The sequence below is a fragment of the Neodiprion virginianus genome, chromosome 2 (assembly GCF_021901495.1).
Source record: "Neodiprion virginianus isolate iyNeoVirg1 chromosome 2, iyNeoVirg1.1, whole genome shotgun sequence".
NCBI classification, from domain to species: Eukaryota; Metazoa; Arthropoda; class Insecta; order Hymenoptera; family Diprionidae; genus Neodiprion; species Neodiprion virginianus.
The window spans coordinates 42,689,249-42,714,905 of record NC_060878.1 but is presented as its reverse complement, the minus strand read 5'-3'; the positions used below and the strand labels follow the sequence as shown (position 1 = coordinate 42,714,905).

The 25,657-nt window shown below is 39.4% G+C and overlaps 2 protein-coding genes across 17 annotated transcripts in view; both read right to left on the bottom strand.

Annotated features, from left to right (window-relative positions):
• LOC124298635 (epidermal growth factor receptor) overlaps window positions 1-10,848 on the bottom strand; it is an 89,794-nt gene extending 78,946 nt beyond the window's left edge. For both annotated transcript variants that reach the window (XM_046750887.1, XM_046750888.1), the window contains exon 1: window positions 9,825-10,848. Coding sequence is in view for 1 of the 2 variants with exons in the window: in XM_046750888.1 (XP_046606844.1) it covers window positions 9,825-9,918 (94 nt within the window). In the remaining variant the exon portion in view is untranslated. The remainder of the gene's footprint in view (window positions 1-9,824) is intronic.
• Window positions 1-25,657, bottom strand: part of LOC124298637 (protein NDRG3) — a 77,095-nt gene that overhangs the window by 38,682 nt on the left and 12,756 nt on the right. For 12 of the 15 annotated variants that reach the window (XM_046750893.1, XM_046750891.1, XM_046750898.1 and 9 more), the window contains 2 exons: window positions 22,846-22,890; window positions 15,397-21,002 (listed from right to left, as the gene is read on the bottom strand). In XM_046750893.1, coding sequence (XP_046606849.1) covers window positions 20,863-21,002; window positions 22,846-22,890 — 185 coding nt within the window. In that variant the 3' untranslated portion in view covers window positions 15,397-20,862. Of the gene's footprint in view, window positions 1-15,396; window positions 21,003-22,770; window positions 22,891-25,657 lie in introns of those variants that run through there. The other 3 variants (XR_006906853.1, XM_046750896.1, XM_046750897.1) reach the window with 3 other exon arrangements.

Below are 25,657 nucleotides of genomic sequence, written 5' to 3'. Positions count from 1 at the left end.
GCGGGAGGTGACGGACCTCCTTCAACTCCCCGTCCTGTTGATTCGATGCTGAAAGACGCATCGTAACGCCATTGAGAGACACGCGCGTCGTACGAGCAGCGAACAAAACCATTGATAAATATATAACGAGCACATACACATAACCAAGATGGCCTAGTACAGTACAGATAGGCGGGATATGCCTCCCGATATAAAGCTGTTTTGCCATGATAAAACAACTTGCAACGTTGTCGTATGCTTGTTGTTTGATGAAACTTGGCGCAGGGCTGATTTTGAACGTAATGTTGAAACTGGGCATGGCTCCTATGCGACAGGTAATATCACGGTCGGTCCGGGTCATGCGAACATGACCTATTCAAGCGTGTGGACAGCGTCGAAAACTAATGGAAGTGCTGGAGTCAAAGATACTGAGAAGCAAACTACTACTGATCAAACTACAGATGGACAATTTGGAAAGAGGTCTGGATACATCTGTTGTTATAGATGCGTAAGAAGAAATTTCGGAGCAAAGTGATAGTGAATCTAATTCCACCGTGCCGAGTAAAAAGAGGAAGGCGGGTGAAATTACTGATGTCAAAGATTGCGTCGGGGGTTGTCGTTATATGCATCAAATATCCTATCTAAATAAAATGAATGATGAACTAAGCAAGCAGAATAATGAACTTAGAGGGCACCATAGTTTTCTGAGACTTAGACGTTAGGAAAAAAAGTCATGATCATTTCAATAGCACTTGTTCGAGTGCTGTGTCAAAAGAGCTAGATAAACAAATTTTTGTGCAACCAATAGTAAGCCCGAAGATAATTTCAATGGAAATACACTGGATTTAGACAAAAAACAAGTAGCTGAAAAAACGAAAGCCAAAGTTATCGAAATGAATCAAGTGAAAGATGGTACGGTATATATAAAATCTAAAATGACAAAAGATTTTGAAAACGTTAAATTGTGTTAGTAAAGATATCGTAAGTGCTAATCCACGTGAAAAAAATAATCCTCAAATACGGATACCAAATATACAATTGAATATCAACAAAGAAGAACTCCTGAGTGATGTCATCGTTAGAAATAATTTACCAACAGGTAATATTGCCATAGTGCATACATACATGCAAAAGAACAATAATCAAGCAGCCATAGCACAAGTGTCAGCTGTAGTATACCGTATGATCATGAAGAATCAGTGAATTTGTATAGGCAAATCAAAATTGTAACGTATATGATGATTCCAATATAGATGCAAAAATTGCTCTGGATATCATCACAGTCATAGAAAGTGTCAATGATCCCAAACCTGTATTACATGCGCTGGTCCTCACAGTGTTTTTAATTGTAATTCTAATGTAAAAAAATGTATAGATTGTGTAAGTGCAGATGATTTCTTAACGAAAAAGAGAGAGAGAGCAATTGAATCTGCAGCGGATGAGTATAGTCAGTGTGAGACCTATAAAACTAGATGGGAGCAGCATGTGACTAATACAAACTGTCCATGGAAACCAGATCAAACCTTCTGAATTTTCATTCCTCAAATATACAATCATTATACTGCAAAGAATGGAACAGTTATATTCTCGTTCTGTTACAGTTTTAAAATAGAATATACAATCTTTTTGTGAAAATTGGAGGTTTCATAAGTATTTAAGAATTGTTCTTTAATGGTATTGAGGAAATAAATAAAGACAAAAATTTTTATAATCCGAATTATTAGTTTTTCGTGCTAATATTAGAAGTATAAAAAAAATTCTATCAAACTGTAAGCACTGACTAATGCCTGTCAGAAGGTACTTGATGTAATAATGTTCCTAACTGATAACATACATTTTATAAATATACCCGGATATGCGGTATATGATAATAAAAAGTAAGATAAACAAAGCGGATGGTGTAGTTATATATGTCAAAAGTTCTCTTCACTTTATAGTAATATCAGAGCAGTATGACCACCTCAAAATTACTACTATACAGTGTGAGTTAAAAAATAAAATTGCACGTCAGATATCTGGTCTATACAGGCATCATGATTATAGTACTGGCTATTTCGTAAATCATCTCAAAAAAGTTTATTGGCTCTAATAAAAAAGTATGAAGTCACATGATCATAGGGGATACCGATACAGATCTTATCGATTTATATAGAAGTGCGGAGGAATATTTATATTTTGTATCACAAAATGGGTATTAATCAATGATTAACTCATGCACCCGTCCTTCAACCCAAACAAACTTAGGAACATGTATAGATCACATCTTCTATAAGGGCAATTTAAAAGTTTCTGCTGGGAAATTTGTGGACCCAATTACTGATCATTACCCCAAAATGATTTTATTAACATGACTCAATCTTAGTGTGTGGTGTTTCAAAACACAAATTTACGTATACTGTGCTAAAAGATACTTTAATACACTTCCTGCTCACCTGAAAAACCTTGCCGTGAGTAAGAAATAAAAAAAAAAAAAAAATAAAAAAAAAATAAAAGAAAAAAAACCACCAAAAAATAAACCGAAAGAACATATCTGCAATATTGTGATATAGTGTACTATGATATGTTGGTGAAATATAATTGCAATCTTGTCAAATGTTTCATGTGGATTTACAAAAATTATGTGTTTTAATTTATCTTGGAGTGTTAATTTCTGTATCTGTCTGTATATGGTAGTTTTATGGATTTGAGTAATAGGCTGGCCTACATATATATATTTTTTTTCTTTGAAATCAAAAACAAAGACCGTATAATGTGTAAACTGGTAATCAACGCTAGAATGTAAAAGCATACTCTTCTAGTTTCAAGTTCTTAGGACCATCCTATGTAAGGGCATAACATGCCCCCTGTAGGTCCTTCTTGTATATGTATTTGAAATGTATTGAAGGAAAAGTGGTTGATAAATGATAAATAATAAACAATAATAACGTGTCTGCCCTCGTAAGTGGCCACGTGGAATGTCATGCGCTAGACACTTCCTTGCCGATGAGTCCAGTCGGTCATCGCCTCACACCCCGGCAATTCCGGTATAACTGTGTACACGGTCCTGCTGCCCACCGATCGCAATTCCGAGTACCTCGAGACAACGAATGGTCGCTGGTTACTCCGGTTTGACCGAACACGCGGTCATCGAATTTCCGAAGATCAACGCCGCGATATTTTTTACCGAATGAGCTTTTTTTTCCATAATATCAATCCGGTGACGCAGGTACTGTTCGGTTCTCTTTAGTACGGCATCGATCCGTCGCGTGAAACGCGAGAGCTGCATCTTGCGCAATGCGAAGAACGCCCTATAGTCTTGCTGCGTGCTGGATTCTGGTCCAATGCAAGAGTCCCCCTCATCAACCTCAATTAAACTTTACCGTCTCGCATCAACGCTCACTTCACACCCAAGCCTCTTCGCCAAGTGCTGCCGGTTACGCTTAGATCGCTCTATCAGCGGCAAAGTAACGCTAAACGGAAGAGGAACTCCGAAATCGACTTAGGAATAGTGAAATACGTGAATCTACCGGATGAAATTTGTCAGTCGGGGCAGCGGTTTGACCGACGTGGTGTGTAATTAAGAAATCTCTAGTTCTGTATCACTATTGACCCTTGACCCGGGCATTCGAGTCGTCTGGGATACGGGAGACATGTCGTTGAATCTCGACGAAAGATTAGTTACGCGAGGACTGATCTCGAATTTTCAATGGCGATGTTTTGAGACAATTGGAGATGAAATCGTGTCCTTTGATATCGAGCTGAAAGCGTCTTGGTCAGCAGTCGCGTTGCGGAAGGGGCTTTGAACTCGATGTAAAAGCAGTCCCGCCGAATAATGCCTTGCACTCGTTTGCATGACCCTTGTTCCGATGGTCTATTCTTGTTTTTGTTTATTGCCGATTGCTCACGGTACCTCCCACCTACGACTCGATCCTTGCCACTTATGCCTCACTGACCGACCCCTCTCATCTTCGCCAGCTATTTGAAGTTCAGGTACCCGGTGCTCTTTCTGTTCTCGCTAGCAAAAGACTCGTATGGGATTGCAATTCTTGGTTTTTTCCTCATTTTAACAATCATGTACGTTTGTGCGATTCATAGTTCTAGCCTTACTTCAAAACACATGAAAACTTTCAGAGATAATGCAAATGCGAACGTTCGATAACAATACATTTTATGAGTGTCGGAGGCCCGGCTTCGTCAAATTGTTTCGTTATCTCCTACTAGTTGTCTCCAAGTATGAAAATTCATCGTAATCCTTGGCAGCGAATAGTCATTGATTTCCATTTGTGTAACACATACATTTCCAGTTGTGTAGGCATGCAAGTGTTTTGAAGAAGTACACCACATATTCGATTGAATGTGTATTTATATGTATGTACGTTACATATACACGAAGATGTGTTGAAACAATAGCAAATATTAGGTTTATTTCGCATTTGCATTATCATTAGAATTACATTACCACGTGCGTTTGTTGTTACCTAGAACTGAAGTATATAAGAAAATCCCCGGAAATAGAAGTCTGACGAACCTTGAAATATCGGAGCTGTTTTTATTTACGAATTGTTATAGTTTTAACAAATATTTCATTTGTCAGCGATTAGCTATTGCAGTGTAAGATAGCCCAAGCACGAGATACGAGATGACGCACGTTGACCGTGCGGACTCTGATGCGTCACTGAGCGATTGCCGTTGGATCAATTAGAGTTGACCTGGCCTAGCGCAACCAGCCTTCGAAAAGTGCGATTCGTTGTCGAATCGTGAGAAGTATGTATCGCCATGCCAGTTTGAGTTGTCGACGATGAGAAACGAGGCATGCAGGCCACTTTAAACTGCGTCCTCGGAACTACTTAGCATCGCCCTCCCCGTGCCTTATCTCAGAATAAAGATTATAGAACCAGAGTGTTCTTAAATCAGCTTACGAGGTGTATTTCCGAGGATTCAAGACGCTCGGATAAATTTTTTTTTTTTTTCCCCGCTTACTCTGCCGTATGCTTTACCGCGGCATCGTGCGCACCACGAGTCCGCATCTCGTCACACCGTTTCAACGCGGCTTCTCGTCAGTGTAAGTGACCTCCGTGTAAAACTATGATCAAACGGGATACGAGTATGAGCACGGCGTTTCATACTCGATAAGTTAGCAACGAGTTGATAGGTCTTATTGTTAGCAGGCCTACTCATCCGAACACAATAATTCAACTAATTTCTCAATCGTGAATAGAACGTTGTTTCTAAGAAAGCACTACTCGCTCATACCGCAAGGATTGACAGATGACGCGGCGCACATTATCAGATACCCGCTGCCTAATTTGATACTTGATGACAAATTACAGAATGTAAGTTACGAGAGTAAAGTGACGTCGTAAAGAACAAAATTGTGGATTCACGCGAGGGGCATATACACCCGAACTGACTACACCTAGGTTATTTCAGCAAGCTGTGACTGCGAGGCATTGGATCCTCCGGCGCTCTTGAACCTTCCGTACGCAAAGTATAAAATAACCAAATGTGATCGGATGGTGGGTAACTATTCTACCACCAGACACATTTTCTATTGCCCGAAATGACCGAAATCTGGCAACGCCGCAATCTTGGACTGTGGGATGGCAGCCAAGTTCTCAAAGGGCCTTCAGTGATTCGGTTTGGGCTCTTTGCCCTTTCAGCCTTTTGGCCTTTCGAGAATGGCGGGACACCCCGCTGGGAAGGTTTGAAGTCGTCTCGCAAAGCCCATCGAGAGGGCTCACTGTCTGAATTCGTTCCATCAATTTACAACGGTGCGCTTGCGTGTACCTGCGTGTTAGGTATACGATATACGTATATACACGCTGTGACGACCTTAAGATGGTTTATTATGCTGTCGCCAAAACGAAAGATACCCAATGATAAAGACTGCAATGGAATTGTCAATAAACTGGGTTAATACCCCATGTCAATTTATGTCCAACTATAAGAAACCTAAACCTAACTTGAACCTAAGCTTAAAACGAAGAGTAATTAAAAGGTCATAAATATGCTAATACGAAAGATTCAATTTATGATAAAGATTGCGATGCCAATCAGTATATTACTCGCGTTGAAAATAGGTCCAAGAATAACGATTGTAAGATTGATACGTAATTCTTTATGTAATATACAACACAAGAGAAATTGCACGACTAACAAAAAGGATAGAACTAACAATTAAATGAAATTAATAATTGACAATTCAAAAATGCGTGAAACAATTTTAAGTCTCAACAGACAATTGTTTCTACTGGATTTTCACTTCCACGCTAAACGAAAAATCGTCAGAACGAAGGTTCTTACCACAAATATCGTCACTTATTTCACTTATATTTGGACTCGTGCACTAAACAGTTTTACTGAGCTCTTCTCATCCTAATTTCGACTTCTGACTCTAACAAGTTACTGATCTCAAGCCCGTCTCGATGCTTAGACTCTCTGATTCTGACCGTTCTCTTTAACACCATACTGACTGTCCACTCATTTATGAAAGTGATGCTAGGCATGATTTTGTCTTTTATTCTTGATATGTGGTTCTCCCAAAAATTTATGGGATCCAGACCAATGAGTAAAATTTTAATCCTAAAACGGCCATTTTGTTATCTTTCTACTCATTCTTCGAATTTCACTCTTAGGCCAAGGGTAGTCGAAAAGTTCTGCCCACTCCGCTCTTCTCAAGAGGCCAATCGAATTTCCATTCTTATCTTTTGTATATATTTTAGAAAGATAGTTTACGATAGCTTATTTTAGTTCGAAAACATCCTATTCTAAAGCAGACACCACTTGTTTTATTGCTGCACGTGTGCATAATTTCGTGCCCATTCGAAAATATCGTGAAAAATTTTCGAGCACTGAGATCATCCTAATCTGTTGTTTGATGCTAAACAGATTCCACCAAAAAGTGGATGAGATAATAATAAGCTGCAGAAGGTCGTAAATATTCTAACCGTTCGACTGCGATTTTCACTACAGACACATGCAGAACCTTAGCCTATTAGCATGAAAAAAAATTCACTCGGTTGAAAAGACACGCGATCGGCATTTTCTAAAATATTCATCTGCTATTTTGCTTATTACCTGAAGATGATTTTGAGTATACGAGAAATCCTGTGAAAGTAACTCGGTATTCAATCATACGAATGTAGGGATACCCGAATATCCATTACAAAGTGATGAAAGAAATCGAAATTGACCTGTGAAAGCGAAAAAATACACGGTTATATGACGCAACTTGAATTCATCAAATGAACTAGCTGTGCTGAGATAAGGCATGTCTTTTTCTCACAGCTGCTTATTTCATCCCGCATCACTTGATTAACTCTGCAAAAAAGAATGCTGCTACATCCCCGTTCTCCTAGAATTCTTTGGCTCACACACGCTTCACCCATACACACTCATATTATACTGTGGTAGCTTTAATTTAGTACCAATCAGGCATCCTGAATGTATCTGAGATTATCGCTTTGCGGCGTTTTATTTTTTTCTCACTTAATCTATTCAATAATTTTTTATCTCCAACAGGTTGATAACTGACAATGAGTGTACTTGTTTGTTCCGAGTATCTGTATTTTCAAAAGTTCAGCTAGACGATTATCAGGCATTTTCATACGATACTGGTAAGCTGATGAGAGAATATCTCTACAAATGAGAATGTTTGCCTTGTAAAATATCAAATTACCGCAGATAGATCGTACAGTTAAGATGAATCTGCAGTTTGAGATCGCCTGTCACATGGTAAATTCCATGCTTTACCTGAAGCTAGACAAAAAGTAGCGAGCAAAGTTCAAGCAAAACACAGTTAAACGAATACTATGATATATCGGCATGTAGAAGAAAAACGATACTGCTCTTTTTATTCTTTATAGGTACTCGCCTCAACGTAGGCTAGAGATATAAAGAAAGCAAGAAAGATGGAATGCATCGGTTTTTTCATCACCACCTCGAGGCCATGGAGTTGAATTCAGTGTTACTTTATGCTTGGCTGATCACCCGAGCCAGGCTGCTGCTTCGTCAGCCTAGCAATGAGCCTCGTCTCGAACAACGAGTCTTGGGGCACGTCGGGCAACTATCGCAAGAAGGTTCGCTCGTTCGTTCGGTCTGTCATGCGTTGGTAGGCTCACGCTTCCCGATGAGAAAATTGTTTGATTCGACACGTTTAATTTTTTTTTCCAATTTCTGAGGCATATTCCGGGTAACGTCCGACTATAAAATATAAAATGATGGAAAATAAGCTTACCCATCGCAGATAAATGTAAGGAAAACAGCCTTATCTATTAGCTATCCACGTCGACCGAGGTTGAAAATGTGTCATTGTATTCACGATCGCGACACGTCATCGCCGTTCTTGGTGTTGATACTGGCTGCCTCGGTAAGGCGTTCAAAAGTTGTCTAGAAATCTCAAAGTGCTGATCAGCGGCAAGAATTATTTCCTCATATAATTTCCCAAGTTCCGTATGCTACCGGAAAGCCTTTAGCCGTATCACTCGGAGATGAGCTTTTCAAACTACAGCAAGGTATATTTACAGGGGAAAAAATGATAAAGACGGTAAGAATGAGAGGAGACGTCGGAGGGCTTGTTACGACTGTTTACGCGATGCGAGAGGACGGAAGAGGTATGTACATACATGACATCAAAGACTGCAAAAATACAAAAGATGACGGAGATAAGCAAGGTCGCCTTCGGCTGTCATTGTATTTCAAACTAAGGTACAGTTGTTGCACTCCGCACACCCGCCTATCTATACGTCTACGGTACGCGCGAGGCAAGTTCCTCAAGACGCAACGTCGTTGGCCTGGATTCCCAGCACTGCTTTGGGTGAACCGATCTTATTAAGCCCTAATTAACCATTTAACAAGATATATTTAACTCGTGGTGTATTCGCCACTGGCACGCGAGACGTGTCCACAGTTTTCTGGTTATAAATAACAAAAAAACAAAACTGTTCCGTCAAACGTAACGCGGCATAGAATGACCCGGAGCGTTGGCCAGCCTTATCTCTACTTAATGGAACATTGAACGTGCTACAATCATCGCTTATCGGCAAATCCGATAAAGAACCTTATCGCTGGCTGCTAATGATAAGACGATGTGACCTGATAAAATTAATCTTTCCTCACCTATGCGTGACGCTACGCATAGGGTACTACGTATACCTGCCGTTGATTCATTTCGGTTCGGAAGAGAAATGTCATGCTTGCATTCGTTTAAATCAAGCGACAACTCGTAGCTAGATTTATCAGGTCTGACGGTACCGCATTCCTGGGGTACTTGTCAGGTATTTTTCTGCAAAGGCCGGGAAATGCCGGAAACCATTGCGTGAACTTTGAAGCTTAGAATTGATCGCGAGAGAAATAACGAAGGAGTGAAAAACGCCAGAGGTGACGCAAGCGTTCGAGGTGAAATTCCTGCTCGGTTGCGACTGCTTCACCCTCTAAGAATCGGGACAATCCAGTTATATTTTTGTCCCTCTCTCAAAGACGGTGGCTCGGACTCACCCCTTGGCCATTGTACCCACGAACGAAGTGGGACAGGTGTGGGTACCTGCTTTACATTGACAATAATACCCATCGGAATCCGTGGACTATCTACGCTGCTTGCGCGTACCTAACCCGCCGAGATACGTCGTGAATTCTTTTGCCCGTTACACAACCGCGGGATTAAAATTTTTCCCCAACAATGAATCAATCGACAAAGTATTGCGAACAGGCTCATCAAAGTGTCTGCTGATTTTCATGGCCATGTCAGTTGATTATCAGAGGATTCGCGAATGACACGTTCAGAATAGCGATGAACAAGTGGTACAATGTCTTCGCATTATCAATGCAACGTCGTCGTCGTTTCGATTGCCTGCGAGTATATTCCTTACCTCTTTCCTCGATTACTTGCGTAGCGGCGAGCTGCGCACAGATCAGCACCAGATATATTTCCAAGATCCCGGACTTTTCCATTTTTAACCGCATTCTCGAGACGACCTCTCACAACCGATACATATCACCACTGCACTCCCCACTGTTTCACCAGAGGCTTTCACTTGCCAGCACCAAACACCACAAAGTAGGTATAACGAGGATAACAATGATATCGGTAATTCAGGTATCAGAAGACGCGAAACGCTGCCGATACGCTGGCCGTGTCAGCCACAAAGCGCGAGTCCCGAGCCGGCGGCGTCGCGAAAAGGTCGCAAACCGATTCTCCAAGGGACATTCACTTGCTGCCGAGATGACGTGAACCATCCAGCAGGGCTCCTGCACCCGTGCTCGCTTCTTGTCCTGCGGGTATCCGCGGTTTCCTCGGCGTGCAACTTGCCGTTTCTCCCCCCTCACCGAAAGCCGAGAGATCGCATCGCGTTGCGGAGCGGAGTCACCTGTTGCTTTTCCACGTTGGCGCCCGAAGCTAACACGCCGTCGTTGCACTCTCCGGCTCCGGCCACCTGTTACCAGTTTTCCGCCGCTTGTAATCCGTAGAGGACGAGCAAATCAGAACAAACCCGCTGCGGACTCTCTCGATCGGTGCGTCAAAGTATTAACGCTTCAGCGAAACCCGGCTTATGCGCACGATTTCTCAAGCCTTATGCACGCGAGCGAACACTTGTCTTCGTAATCAGGCATGACCTGCATCGTTTCTATCCGTCATCGTAACGATACTCGGATTAAGATTAGTTTCAACCGAATTCACTATCAGGCCTGGAAAGCGCCTGTTGTTCTCTTTATTGCAACACGTACGGCGTTCGATCGTTATTTACCGACAATCGTCCGTAAGAACACGCGGATGGTGAAATGTTGTATTTTATTCGCGGATTTTTATAACTTCCACGGACGAGAGGGACGAGGGAAAGATGAAAAGGAGCGTCCGCAAAGCCCTACCACTCCCCACGCGAGACGACTCAAGAATACGCGCTAGTTGTGCATCAAAGAAACAGATTCAGTTTCTTGCCTCGATCGCCAGATGTCGCAAACGTCGAGAGTGGTTGGTAGGGGAAGAACCCTGGTACTACGGGTAAACCGATTCTTTGCCGATTCCATGAATGTTCTAAACCCTGCTAGATATAGGTATAGCCGTGTTTCAGAGGATTCTCAGGACGACCAGAGGGACTAAATCTGACCGATATCCAACCAATCAGTCAAGCCTTCGCGTAAACTATTCGGCGCCCAACATTCGTTTCTCGGTATTCTTTCGTTCTGTTTAACGTTTTTAACAAAAATGTCAGCCACGGTCCTGCCTTGCAGATATTCTGGATTCATATGCGAACGAATTATTATATTGATATTGTTGGAAAATAGCGGCGCGGCAATCCCGCGCAGTAAAATCCAATGCTACCGCAGTTCATAATAAAAATGCAGATGTCCTCATTGGGGGACCTCGACGGAAAGTTTTTTTTATTCCATCTTCGACGCTCTGTGCCTCGCCAGTTCCCACAGAGACTCCAGGATCTGCAGCCGGCGTTCTGTTGAGTTTTTACGAAGGCAAACCAAATGCGCGCTTACCACTCAGCCTCTTGCCTGCGGGGTGCAGGTGGCGGGGGAGAGAAACTGTCTTATACATTATAAGGCTCTGCCACATCACCAATTTCTGCCCTAATTTCCGTGATTATATTACATTGATTGCACCAGTGCCAATCAACCGGCTTGCAATATTCGAATTGAACGTAGATTACGAATTTCATTTGTCGGCTTGCATCGCCCGAGCTTCGCCTTTCAGCACCATGATGGAAATAAAAATCACTTGGCACATTATTGACATTGCTATAATTATTATCATTACTAACATTCTTTCTTTTATCCTGTGATTTGAACTTCGACTCGCGCTATCCTGTCGTTTTCAATGTATGAAATTGACGGAGAGCTTTTATCCAGTCGAAATTGTCCGTATTCGAACTGCATTTATATCTTTGCCTAGCGGCAGAGTACTCGGAATATGGTGGAATTCGATAATTGCTTAACGACTACGTGTATCGGGATATCCATTATTTTGGTCATTTTGGAATTTTTCCGACTGAACGCCAAAATTAGGTTCCTATTAGAACAATGCTTTTGCTTTCAACTAAACGTAGGAGCAAAAAAGAAAAAATAAAGTTATACATTCAATCTTGAAACTATCTTATATTTCACAAAACCATAGTTTATACGGTTTAATTTATTATTATTATTTACGGAATACTTGCCCTCATCCCAATTATTTTTATTCTTACGTTTAGTTGGAAGTATAAGCATTGTTCTCAAGCAAATAATTTATTTTTTCAGTTCGTTTTAATTTATGAAGAGAAAAAAAAAAAAAAAAACACTCAAAAAACATTGAAAATTTTAATGCGTTTTACATTCAAAGTTTTAATGACCTGGTGGCACTTACAATTAGTAATATCATCCAAAAATATTCACATCTAGAGGATATTTTTTTTCTGTCATGTGAACATATTTTTGTCGTTTCACCAAAAAAAAAAATCCACAACACCAAAAAACCGATACCTTACTTGCATGTAAGTATATTTTAAAAGTGGAACGTCCTTCTCTTATCCTGCGTCTTTCGAATGGTAATATCTTGACAGCAAGAAGTGATGATATAGGTAAACTTATTACTCGACATGAACGATGAGCAGTTAGCTACGGAACCAAAGAGTCACTCAACTATCTCAAAGCTGGGTTTTGAATTATTTTTCGGGTTCTTAATTCCGTTGAGCAAAATTAAAAAGTAAGTTTTGAAATATTTTACTGACACAGATATTCTGATGCATCGGTCTTCGTAACTATGCTGATAAACCCGAGAATTTCAAAGATAAACCAATATAATTTGTTTTTTGAATTTGCAAGTGTTATTAATAATTGGAAAATAATGTAACGCGTATAGATTAAAGATGTATTTTTTGTCGAGTACAAGTCGTGATTTCAATACTGAAATGCGTATATTTAGCAGCTAACCGATACTCAAATCACCTTCTAGAATCGTCGATGTTTTTTAACTCACTTTATCATAAAAAATATATGATAAATATATATACATATTATATATATATAAAGAAATAGGTCGCGCATTATGAAAACCAACATGTCGTAGTTCAAAGATAATTTCCGTGGTTTCTTGTGGATGATCATGAAAATTGATATTTTACTCAACATTCCGAGGTTTTTTTCAGGATAAAATTCTTACTCTCCATTTTTTTTATACCTCGCACAAGAGGTACACATGTGAATATTAATTCAAAGACGGCTAGTTTTTGGGCCTAGTCGATTACGTTGGTAACGCAAAATCAGCCCGTGGCGGGCGGCCCACAGTGGCACTGCAGGCCGAATCTGCGTTACCAACGTAATCGACTAGGACAAAAACTAGCCGTCTCTCAATTAATGTTCACTCGTGTACTTCAAAGTTACAAGAGGAATGGCATTATTTCAATCATTCGAAAAATTGATGCCATAGTTCTGACGAAACAGGAGCCCGAAAAAATGAGAATGGCTGTTTGTGATATCAATTATTAATGCATAAAATTAGAGTTAAATTGGTGGGGATAGGGTATAAGCATATTCCAAGAATTCGACGAATCACTCAGATGTAAGAATGATATGAATTTGCCTAGTAGGAATTTGGATGAGCATTAAGTATTGAAAACATCAATTTAGTTGCAAGCCTGTTACATAAGTAACGTAAATAATACCATTTATTTTTGAAGAGGAATCACAGAATCAAAGTGATTTATATACCCAATTTGCATTCTATGACAATGAAAAATTGTTACCAACGAAGGCGTCTGGGTTTGAATAAGGTATTATTTTTTCGACGGTTGGATTAGTGAAATGAAGTATTCGCTTGGTATTTTCAAAATTTTATCTTGTAGTTATAAATTTTACCAACGTTGATGTTATGGAGAATATATTGCCGATCTACATAAATTCGCTGTACAAATAATGGTTGGTAAGAAAGTTACGAACCTTCTCGTGTAAAATAATCTCCATCCGCTTCGACTGCGTCAACACATGTACCGTAAGCTATATCCGTAGCCGGGATCCGCATTTATATGGAACGGATAGGACTTCGTCAAATCGAGAAGCGTAGGCGAATGAGTACACGTGTGGCATAATATTATATCAAGCCGAACGAATAAATGTAATTTTTCCCTGATCCCTGTCGATTTTTTTGCTCTTCTATGTATATTAATTACCTATCGAAAGGATCAATCGCGGAACTTCGAAATTTTTTTTAAACAAAGTGTTTCTAAAACTGTCACTAAAGTTTTCTAATTTCTCATGAAAGTTTCTATTCTAATTTTCAAAAAAACCTTCTCGGCCGTAAAGAACAGTATTTACAGAAAATCTGCGCGGATCATTTGTAACACAAGAGTGCCCCAATCTATTTTGTTCAAGGGGAGGTTAAACATTAAATAACACCCAACTTTTCAAGTACATGATGCCTCAATAGGGGAGGGTAAATTTATTTCTAGAGCAGTTTTTTGCGAGGAATATGATCGTGATAAAATGAAAATTATAATGCAAAATTTAGCTCCTTTTGAATTTTTTTTACTTGGCTAAAAACAGAGTCTCGTAAAATCTATCAGCAAAAATTCGAACAACCTAATTTGACATGCGGCGAAAAATGTATTACTTGAAGAATCGATTTTTACTAGCTTTGCAATATATTTTTCTTGCTTTGCTGTCAAATTTTTCTAACGATTGTTATTAATTCCATCATGGCATTTATCAAAGAATTACAAATTCTAAGAAACTAATTGCAATTTTTTTTAGAAAATTACAATTTCTTCATCGCACAAATATTCCAACACTTTATATAAGAAGAATAGTACCGTTGAACAAGTTTTATCAGAATAATACTTACGGCCGTCTAATTACTTACGAATGTTATACCAATACATTGAGAAAAATTTAATTATGCAATAAAAGTTGCGTACAAGTACGACTTTACAGGCATTGTTTCAATACACCTTCTGTTAATGATACTCTTCCTCGGTTTGTTATCCATTGTCATTCGTGATGTCATTCTAGTGAATTAAATTCTGATTTTTGTCAGAAAATTTTCGACGGATCAAAAAATTGTCCAACCGTGAATACAAACTGAACATTGTCTTTCGTATCAAGGTATGCGTCGCGGGGAAATATTTGATTATGGAAAGATACGAAAACTCATGGTTAATCCTCTCAACGCGTAGTTGAATTTTGTCGGAGGTCAAATAAATCGAGAGGAGTTTGGAAAATCGACCGTAAGACTCGATACGGAATGTCCCATGTGCATCCTCGGCTTCCCCTCACGCCGCTGTCCAAAAGATTGAACCGTAAGGCTTGTCTGTCGTTGCAGATGCGTTTGCATCACTCGACGTTTCGAAGAATCGTGCACACGCAGTTTTATCCACGACACGGTGACCCGTAGCTATATCACGTTCAAATACATCCGTCAACGGACGTTGGACCAGGGAATGGGAATGAATGGGCAAAAGGGGGTCTATTTTATGTGTTTATTTATTATAAATAACAAGATGTATACATCGTGTGCATGTAGCTGCATATCTTCGCAACCGAATTTATGTAATCAAGCTCTATTTCAATGTATATTTCCAATCGGCACTAATCGTAAGCTATAAATTAGCTACATCCATGCTAAATAGAAACGCTACGTCCAGCGCGCCGATGTCTTTCCTCCTCTAGGGAGGTACAAGAATTCGTAATGAACTCCCCCTACATCGACATAACTCACAGTATCGTCTCGAGTTCACGTAGATCCGTACTATGTTGAAGCGTATTCCATACTAAGTGAATGTTGAATGACAGCGATTCATGGATATACACATCTTGTCGCGTTTATCATTGATGACGTTTACTGTAATGGTCTAAATCGTAAAATCTGTGAGATACCGGCTGTGCAAGCTGTCTCGTTCTTTTGTGTTGGCTAATATTCCGCGATTTCTAATATCGTTTACTATCTGTGTCCATTTCTCAATATATTCTTATCTCACAACATGTTTCGTTACCGGTTATACCAGTATCAACAAAACCCTTCCCTCCCTAACATCTAGCCGTACAAACTTCCAAAATTAATTAACTATCGCCTCAACCTTCATTTCTCCTATATTCGTAATAGTAATAAACTACAAAGCAGTCAACATTCAACCATAATTTTGTTAAAAATCATTCAAGGCAGTATCATGTCGTTGGGAATTCGTGAGTGATTTCAAGACACTTTCGAACATTATGAAATCCCGACAGTGTTGTTCAACGTAAGTCTGAGTCCTCCAATGAGAGCTACGACCAGTTCCGGAATTTAAGAGGATGGTATCGGTCAGTCAGTTCTTGACGACTGCGTGATGTTCTTCTATTTTGACTAATATCAGATGCCGTAATATCATCGCAGCGCAAGAAAGGACATAACAGGCGATTTCTACATTCAATTCCAAACAGAAACACCATGATAGACTTTGCGTAGGGAACAAAATGTTTACGTGTGTCTTCGTTCAGAATCGGACGTAGAATAGGGTTGTTACGCACTTTTTTTCGATTGCGACGCACAGCTTTCGGTAATAACGAACATACGAGACATGTAACGCAGTTGGTAAGGACTGGCTGTAGCATCCGCTTAAATCGCAATCGTGATACGTCTGCGAAAACAAGGCAATCACGAATTACTCGTTGTGAGTTTCATAATATTATAAGTACAAAGAACGATAATTTTATCGAAAGATTAAATGAGTATACGTGTACATATTACCGTAGGCAATCACATTGGGGTCATTAATGTCTAGACAGTTTCTATTTACTGTTTTGTACTTGCTCATTGGAAATTCCACGCAGTTTTAACGAGGCTTCGAACCTTGCACTCTACGATTTGTTCTCATACAGTTAAACGTAAAATACAGTCCTAGGTGAAAGAAACATTCGTGAATATTTTACATTTTTTCAATCACAGTTAAGCGAGATATGGTTTTTTCAATATTCGAGAACCTCAACAAATAAACTGCAATGCTGCTCGTGGGAGTTGCAGATTTCAAGGTGTGGGATACGATAAACGATGTGGTTCTCAGTTCGGGTGGTCAGGTCAACTTGAGATAGCAAGTGGCTTCAAACTTGTTTGTTTCTTTATACGACATAAGATGCATTACTATGCCTATGATCACGTATTGTGTGAAACATACTCCATCTGTGAATATAAATACTTCGCAACTCGCCTGACATTCGCTGGCGATTTGGTTAAAAACGAGGCTCCGAAGTTGGGCAATTAACTATAGGAGTGAATCAGTGCGTGTAATATGTAAATCTAACGACGTCCGGTATTTCTTGTTCCTCATCTTTTTCCGTTTGATAACGGACCAAGATATTCCTATACATACATATATCCTCTACTTTTGCGTTTTACTTCGGATCTCTAGTCGAAAGACAGGTTGTGCGTTGAAAACAAATATCGTAGATTGTTTGAACTTTATCCCCGGTCTTTGAGGGAACGTCTTGTAATCATCGTTCTAGCAGCGTAAAGAATATTAACTCGGCATTTCAAGAAAATCAGATCTATTTCATCGAACAAAATAAACTTTGATTTCGTTTTATGAGAAAGAAAAAGAATATATGTAATTGAGAAACCAATTTATGTCAAGACTGTTAGGAAAAACCGTGACAGAAAGTAAGGTTCACGATATAATGAACTACAAGTAGAAAAAAAGAACAAATGGTGATAGATGTGAAGTTCTCAAATTTGGCAAAATCATATCTCGTTTAATTGCAACAGCACGGATTGAAAGGATAAAGACTGAGCTCAAAGAGTGTAAGACGTGGAACCCGGTGATAAAAGAATCCCTCGTATAGTCCATTCAAAGGATGTTTCAATATTGCGATTGATGAAAATAAAATTTGACCTACCAGTTCACAATGTACAGTATATAACCTTGGATATCTCACCATGTGAAGAAATTTTTTGCAACATGTGATGCACGGAGAAAATAATTCGCTGGATCAGTAAATTTTTGTGTTAATATAGGGACACGAAGATTTTGCAAGTTTAACTAACGGTTCTGCTACATTGAGAAGCCCTGCCCTTTGCTATGCTTGCAAAATCTTTGCTATTGCGGTGAAAATTCTTGCTGCGACAGGTGAAATTTTTGCCGTTTCTATAGTTACGCAAAAGTTATCTGATTCAGCGAGTTGTTTTCTTTTCGTCTGACGTAAATTGAGATATGTACGAGGACGAGAATGACCTCGGGCCGACCGTTTACTAGCGGGATGTGTACCGAGACCGTCTAGGATTAATAACTTTCAAACACATTTCCTTAGTTGCGCATACCTAATCTTTCTCACACTAAGATACAAAGCCTCGTAATTCGGCTATACCTTCTGTAGAAGATTAACCAACACCTTAGCAAAAATATAGCAACAGGGGCCTGTGTAAATGAGATAATTTATTTCTATAATACATGTTAATGGACGTATCCACCTGAAAACATTAACGAACGAAAACTTAGTCATTTTGACTTTTGTGGAACTTTTTGCAGCGTTTTGGTAAACCAAGTAGCGACAACTTTTCAAGCTCAAACTTATCTCACGCGGAAAATTCTACCGCTGACAAAGCAACTCTTTGAATGACGCACGCCAATCAGCGCGAAGTATTTTTTTTTTTTCTTGTTCTATACTTCGTACGTTCATAAACGCCAAACGGTCGAGCCGTTTGCCTATAAATCCGATATTACTATAGGTATCGATTTTTTGATATTAATAATTTCGTTCGATTATTGCTATGAAAGTTGCATTCGCTGAAATCACAGGGCCATATAAAGGTCATCGTTTTATTGAACCAGTCATCTCAACCTTATTTTCCGTTAAATCAACAACCGACCCGGCACTACCACAGCTGACTCGTGAAAAGTCCCTTCGGGCTCATCGCCGATTATGAATAGTTTATTGTCACCAGCTTATTTGAAACAAAATTTTTCAAATGTAATTACGCAGCATAATTTATTTGTTGAAATCTCATATACTCATTCTTTGATATTGCAAAAGAGTAAGCGGCTTCCCGGATTTCACGCTAAGTTAAAAAAAAAAAAAACTGTCTTGTGATCCTGGGATAGACCACGATTTCCACGATTTGATTTTCGAGCCACTCAGAAAAATGTGAAGAATGCAATTCATCTTCTTGACCAATCGACTAGAGGGGTAGGAGCGTTTCTTGAAGTATTGAGAGGCTTGGAAAAACTTTACGAAAGTCGGAAGAACAAAGTTTTTGTCCGTTCACGCTTTTACGTGGGCCGACGCATAGACGAATATTACTGGATATAAATATATACATATAAAAAGTGTGAAACGCAAAATTCAAAATTACATAGACATATCTTAGAGCAGGCACATATTATTACAGCAACTCATGTTCCGGGCGTGAAAACCACATTGCCATATTGCAGCTTCAAATCACGTTACATGTAAACGAATTCAATTCTTTTCTCTTATTTATGGAACTATGCAAAGAGCATACGACATTCACATCTAACGCCGCTTATTCTAGCGCAAGGCATAAGAAATCAATCTTGCCGGCTATATTTCAAACAAACTCCAAACGTGTAGAGATTCATACATTTCGCAAAAGAAAACTCCGTACTTATTAAACAAACTCTTTTGCGCGCGCGCGTGTGCGTGTGTGTTTGTGTTTGTGTGTGCACGCGTATGTTTTTTCGATTCCCTTATTTTATGTGACCTTTCGTCACATCGAGACGTTTGATATCGCATCGCGTATTCTTGTTTGACTATATACGCAGGTAGGTACGTACGTCTAGACGGGTTATGATACTCTAAGAGACTACCGTAAGCGACATCAAATATGTATTGATGTCCGCGTCTTTACCGTAAGAGAAATGTGATTATTTATCTCGCATTATTTATATTAATCACATGTCTGGTATATTGGATTTGTGATCGGCATAGTTATCACTATCACTTACCCTCGTTAAATTGGATTCAATTGCTATTACGAATAATTTTTATCGGTTCGACAAGCTGTGCCGTACACATCGCGTGCCGACTAACTTCGCTAAAATTAATTTAACGTCCGTGACGGTGATATATTCGTGTTAAAAAATCGATGGTCCGACTCTCACTAGTCGTAATGAGAATACTCTAGTTCTACTATGTTCTCCCGTAGGATTGCTTGATAATTAAAGATATGCAGGTGCAGGTTGCTGGCGGAGTATGCCACAAATTATTTCGATTCGATGGGTGAAATTTCTTCCTTGACTTCCCATGAATTATCTATACCAAATACTGATCAAAACAAAAAATATCGCCTGGAGTGAAGAAACGATGGTTTTCGACTAATAGGCGCATATACGTTACCAAAAAAATTTCAAGATTCTACTCAACGATCATTCACCCCACTCGACCGGTTACTAATTTTTACCGCCAACATTTTTTGGCGTTCCTGAGTGAAATTGATCTATCAATCGCACTATTACGAGTGCCGAGAAACAAAGGAATTGAGAATAGAAACTTTTCGGGCGCAATTTCAATTCCAGCTTGTTTTATGAGGTGGTCAAAATAGCGGTTACACGTAGAAAACAGAAGAAATAGCGATTTGGGGTATAATCTCACCAACCCGAAATCAGCCATTCTGCCTTTCAACTTCACGTAATGAAATATCGACGATAACCTCGATACCCTTACGAATGCGAATTAAAATAAAAAAACTAGTGCGTCGTATTCACCGAAGAGGTGAATCTACCCGCCGTATTTGCGACGCTATAAGAACGGTACATTAATGCCTAGGCTAGACTAGCTTTCCAGCCTTGGGACTCAGCTCGTAGCTGATTGAAGCAACTCAACGCGAAACGTCTACTTCGAAAAGTAGTAGGTACTACGTAGGTGAAAAGATATTAGCCTGTTCGAGAGTCCCGCGGGACCGCTGATCCCAGGGATACCAATCATCCAAGTAGAAGGAGGCATTTAACAAACGACTGCCTCTGATATGGGGTTCTCGGTGATGTGAATAGTCGCCGATAGCCACTCGGACTTTTGATTGCAGATTTCCAGGTAAAGCGACGCCAACCGGTAGTCGGAAATCTTCGTTGGTGACAGAGGAGCAACTGTAAAATAGATGAAATTTCACAATGAATAACTAGTTCACAAATGAAGCAAGTATTGAAAAAAAAAAAAAAAAAAAACACGATTTGTGCATTTTTTCCAGCAAGTACTGATTTAGCATGTAGCGATGATTATACTGATTAGGCGATGACTTGTTTTCAATACAAAGCAACCGGGAATGTAAATTCTTGTCTGCTTTTCATACAGTCAACGTCACAGTAATCGGTCCGAAGTTTTCTAAACTTTCAAGGTCATCTCTTTGAGTTTCTTCCTTCACGAATTCTTGGACACGGTCGTTTTCACCGATTTGCCAATTTAATAGGATACACGGGAAAGACGGCGCGTCAACAGTCGTCAACCGTTTCCTCACGTCGATATTAAACATGTTACTAACTGTTCCGTGCGATGTGAACTGTACGTGAAATATATACGTCAGTACCTATCGCCGCAAGTGTGAGTATTGAAAAATCGTGAAATACACGTCCTGCAGCGGGAGAGTTGCAGAGAGCAAGAATAGTTTGCTAATCGCTATATATTGTGAACGAGTTTGATGCTTTGCAGAGGATATTTTCATCGTTTATGTTTTGGAGATAGGTACGCATGATCTGCGTATACCCGCGAGCCATTGCGTAGCGATTCCCTGTTCAATTGATACTGTATTTCATTTACTCTTTCATAATCACTATGGGAAAATCAAAAAGCGACATGCAAAGAAAATATAACATTACGTGTAGGTGAGCTGTTGTGAGTACAAACAAAGGGAGCAAAGTGATTTCGTGAGTGCTACTCTACTCGGTGCACCGAAATTACATTCTTTCGACCAATTTTAATTCGTTGCGATCCTACCACGACAAGTTAGCACCGATAGAACAGGATAATGTTTTGCTACATAATCAAGTAAGTACACGGGTTTTTTTAGCGGCGGAGAGACAGGTTTGGTGAAGCAGTTTTCAAAATTTATTATTAACAGTACGTGCACCTGCCTTGTTTACAACCCATAACTCGATCATTAGTGATGCCCGGACTCAGAAAATAATCCAAAGCCATCGAATGATCGATCGTAATCAGATCATTATGATAGCATGAAAATTACTTCAACTGTCACTGGCTGCCAGGGTGTGACACCTTGACCGAACGACATCCAGGAAAATGGAATGCCGGATGCGAATAAATCTCAAGTTTTCTATTGATGGACCTAACAAAATTTTTGCCACAACAATAATCCAGTGTCAAAAAAATTCTTCCTTCTGGCAAACAATACATGATTTCGGTGGCGAAAATTACCATGTCAGATTACAAACTTAATTCATCCAATTCAAAGCCAATGTGACACAGATACATTTTCTGCTAGGTTCATATTATACAACTGGAATTCCGTTTTGTCTATCACTTGTTTTTTCTATGTGCAACACTTAATTGCATGGCATAACCAATGCAGTTAAAGAATTTGTTCCAACGTTGAATCGTGATTTTAAATATTTTTCTTGCAGGGACTATCAGTCGTACGAGAATAGGTATGGCAAATTAGTTACGCACGATGTTCAACCCAGCTGTTACGAAGCACTGGAAATTGTTAGCAGACTGAGGAAGTGCACCAAATATTAGATATGTTACAGAATCGAATGTTAGGCAAGTGTTAGTATGTTCAGAATAAGTTTTTTCTGCAGTATATTTACCCCGGCCAGCTACACCCTAGTTTTTAACTGTTGCGATTTGACTTACATATGCATATAAGTATAAGGTAGCACTCTAATTTTGAGGGTGACTTACTTAACATTTAGATGGGGCCTAATTGACTGGCGGAACACTTGACTCCTCGTGGCCTCAATTCCTAATTACAATTACCTTCGAGTGATGTCGACGTCACAAGCTTCCGCGGGGCTTTCACCACTAAAACGTATAGAAATAAAATTTTTATAACCAAATGCCTACTGAGACTGATTACCTCGTGCTAGTGCCAAGGCAAAAGTAAAATATTTTCATTGCGAGTAAATTAATTAAACTATTCTGTGAGTCCAATAAATTGGAACGATAAGCTTCGAAGCTCAAGAGCTCGATGCACTCGATGATCTTAGATTATTTAGCAAAAAACCTCCGAGTACAGAGGACTCTATGTCCATTGACCTTAAGCCGATCGTACTGCAAAATATAAAAACACAAATCTCAGTGAGGGCTTTCTAAGAAACTTCCATTTGAAACTAGAATGAAGCTACGCTTGAATTACGATATTCTATCTCCATTCAATGATTCCAATGTCTTGGAATATTCACGATAAATGGTGCGTATGGTGGGACTGTATCCTACCATCTGTTAGATATTCGTAATTCCTTGAGTATATCATGCGTTTTCCATCGAGCAGTTGATTGAGCTTCAAAGTCATTTGTCTCAGTTTTTCGGTAAGGTAGCAATATACCGAATACATAGGTATGGAAGATCCGGGAGATAGCCGATGATAAAAAGAAAGTGAAAAAAAAAAATAAAAAATCAAATAACCGTATCAGGAAATACAATACAATAAATCCCGAATAAAGCTTTGAGAGGTGAGTGTGAGGGATGGTCTTTTTTCAATTTTCTATGCATTGATGTTCTTAAGGTAAGTCCTGAGCCAGGACAGGGCCAAAGATGAAACGATATTGACAATAAGCGCGCGCGAGTGCTCAGCGTGCAAATGAAAACAACGATTGTGTATACAATTGGGTTGAACGCTTTGAATAATTATTTCGTACATGGCTGTCAGATTTGTTGTGGAAATAACGAAGCTGGAGCAGGTTGTTAGAGGAAGAAAAGAGAAATAAACTTTCAACAATAAGAGACGTGCTATCTGAAAGTGCGGTCACTTAACATGTGATACGCATGGATTAATATAGTACGAATTGGCACAATGCAAGGAATACTAACATTAAAAAGCTAAAAGGTACGTGATTACATCGAAAATTTGAAGAACAGAGAATACATACCACACGAGACTCCGAGGCGCGTGGGAAATAAATGCTCAAGTTGGTAAACAAGATTTTGATAAAATTATTGGTGATAAACTTATATAGTGATCAGTCGATGTGATTTTCGTAATTTTATTTTATTTATCAAGTCAAATGAAAGCTGTTCAACGATAGTTATACATAGTTACCCAAGCTGGGGGTGGATCTCGGAGTCATAAGGCATTTCATTCTGCCAACCAACATGCGCGTTGCTCTCTTTCTTAAATCTAAATCTTTGCGAACAAACTGTGTGGGGGACTGGCAATGAGTGAACGAATGTACGAATTACAAAATAAATCTATCAACAGTTCGTTGTATGCTTTAAGGCAGAGCCCTGTTACGCAACTCAGAGAGCACAACTGCTGCACTGAAGTTCACACCGAGAACATTAATACGTAAGAAGAATCTAGTAACAATAGAACGGGAATAGGAAGAAAGTGGTGAAAAAAAAAAAAATAATAAAAAATAAGTCGACATGATTGAAAACGAGATAACGCAACAGCGACGCAATAGAAATAAATAAATAAGTAGGGTGACGCATTGAGAGAATGAATAAGAGTATTAACTAGGAACACCAGTATGTCCGCCAATATGGTATAAATCGGTGTACGGAAGCGTGACCGAATGGGAGAGAAGAGAGCAATAACAAAATTTCCCGTTGCACCCACAGAAGTTCATTCCTGCAGATCATTCTAAGGAAATTTGGAACGAATACGTTATGGTTTCTTTAGTGCATGTGCAAGGAAAGGTGCGGAAACTTTACCTACATACTGAATATCGTACATTTTCGCTGACAGCAATATTTCAAACTTATGAGACAAATTACGACGTATAAAATTAGGAGGATTAAGTGTATTTGTAATTTTTAATCTCCAGATGAAAACATTGACTACGTCACTCTCTTCATTTTCAAGGACCGTTCCTTGAGCCATTAATATTTAAAGCTGCGAATTCATTTTTGATATTACGCCATTCTGTAACGTTGTTCTGCGTCTACGCCTAATAAACAAACTGCACAGGTTCGGAAATATCGGCCATGATTAGGGCGGGGGATGTTGGGAGAAAGGTTTTTATAAATAACAGAAGTTAGAGGTATTTCGAAAAATTAAAAATTCACTTGTTAACAATATAGCCAGATGTCTGGAGGATGGAGAGGCGCAAGGGAGAGTGGGGGGGGGGGGGGGGGCGGAGAGAGAGAGAGAAAGTGTAACACTTTGGCGTGACAAACGATCGAATTATGTGAACCCCTTAAAACGCTAAAACCCATCCCCATGAAAAATCAACTGTTCGTAGTTGGGTTAATAGTGTGTAGCGAAAGTGGATGTAAACTAGAAACATTACGTTTAACAATTATGTAGGTATCATAAAAGTGGTTCAAGTAATACGATGGTCGTGTGTTGCTGACACACGTGTGTTCCGAGACGTATTCCTGAATCGGCATAATACTCCTGTAACTACACAATAATCTCTCTATTTTCATAACACGCTCGCAAGATGAAATTTCGGCTCATTTAACACATTTTAATCAGACTGCGATGCTTAACATAATACTTGTTATTTTGGTATAACAAAGCGTTGTGTATACTGTGAGAAGTGCGAGTGTGTTTTCTGTGACCAAAAAAGCTAAACGCAATAACGAGCTCTGTTGGGTAGCGATCAATAATATAGTGCCAATAAAC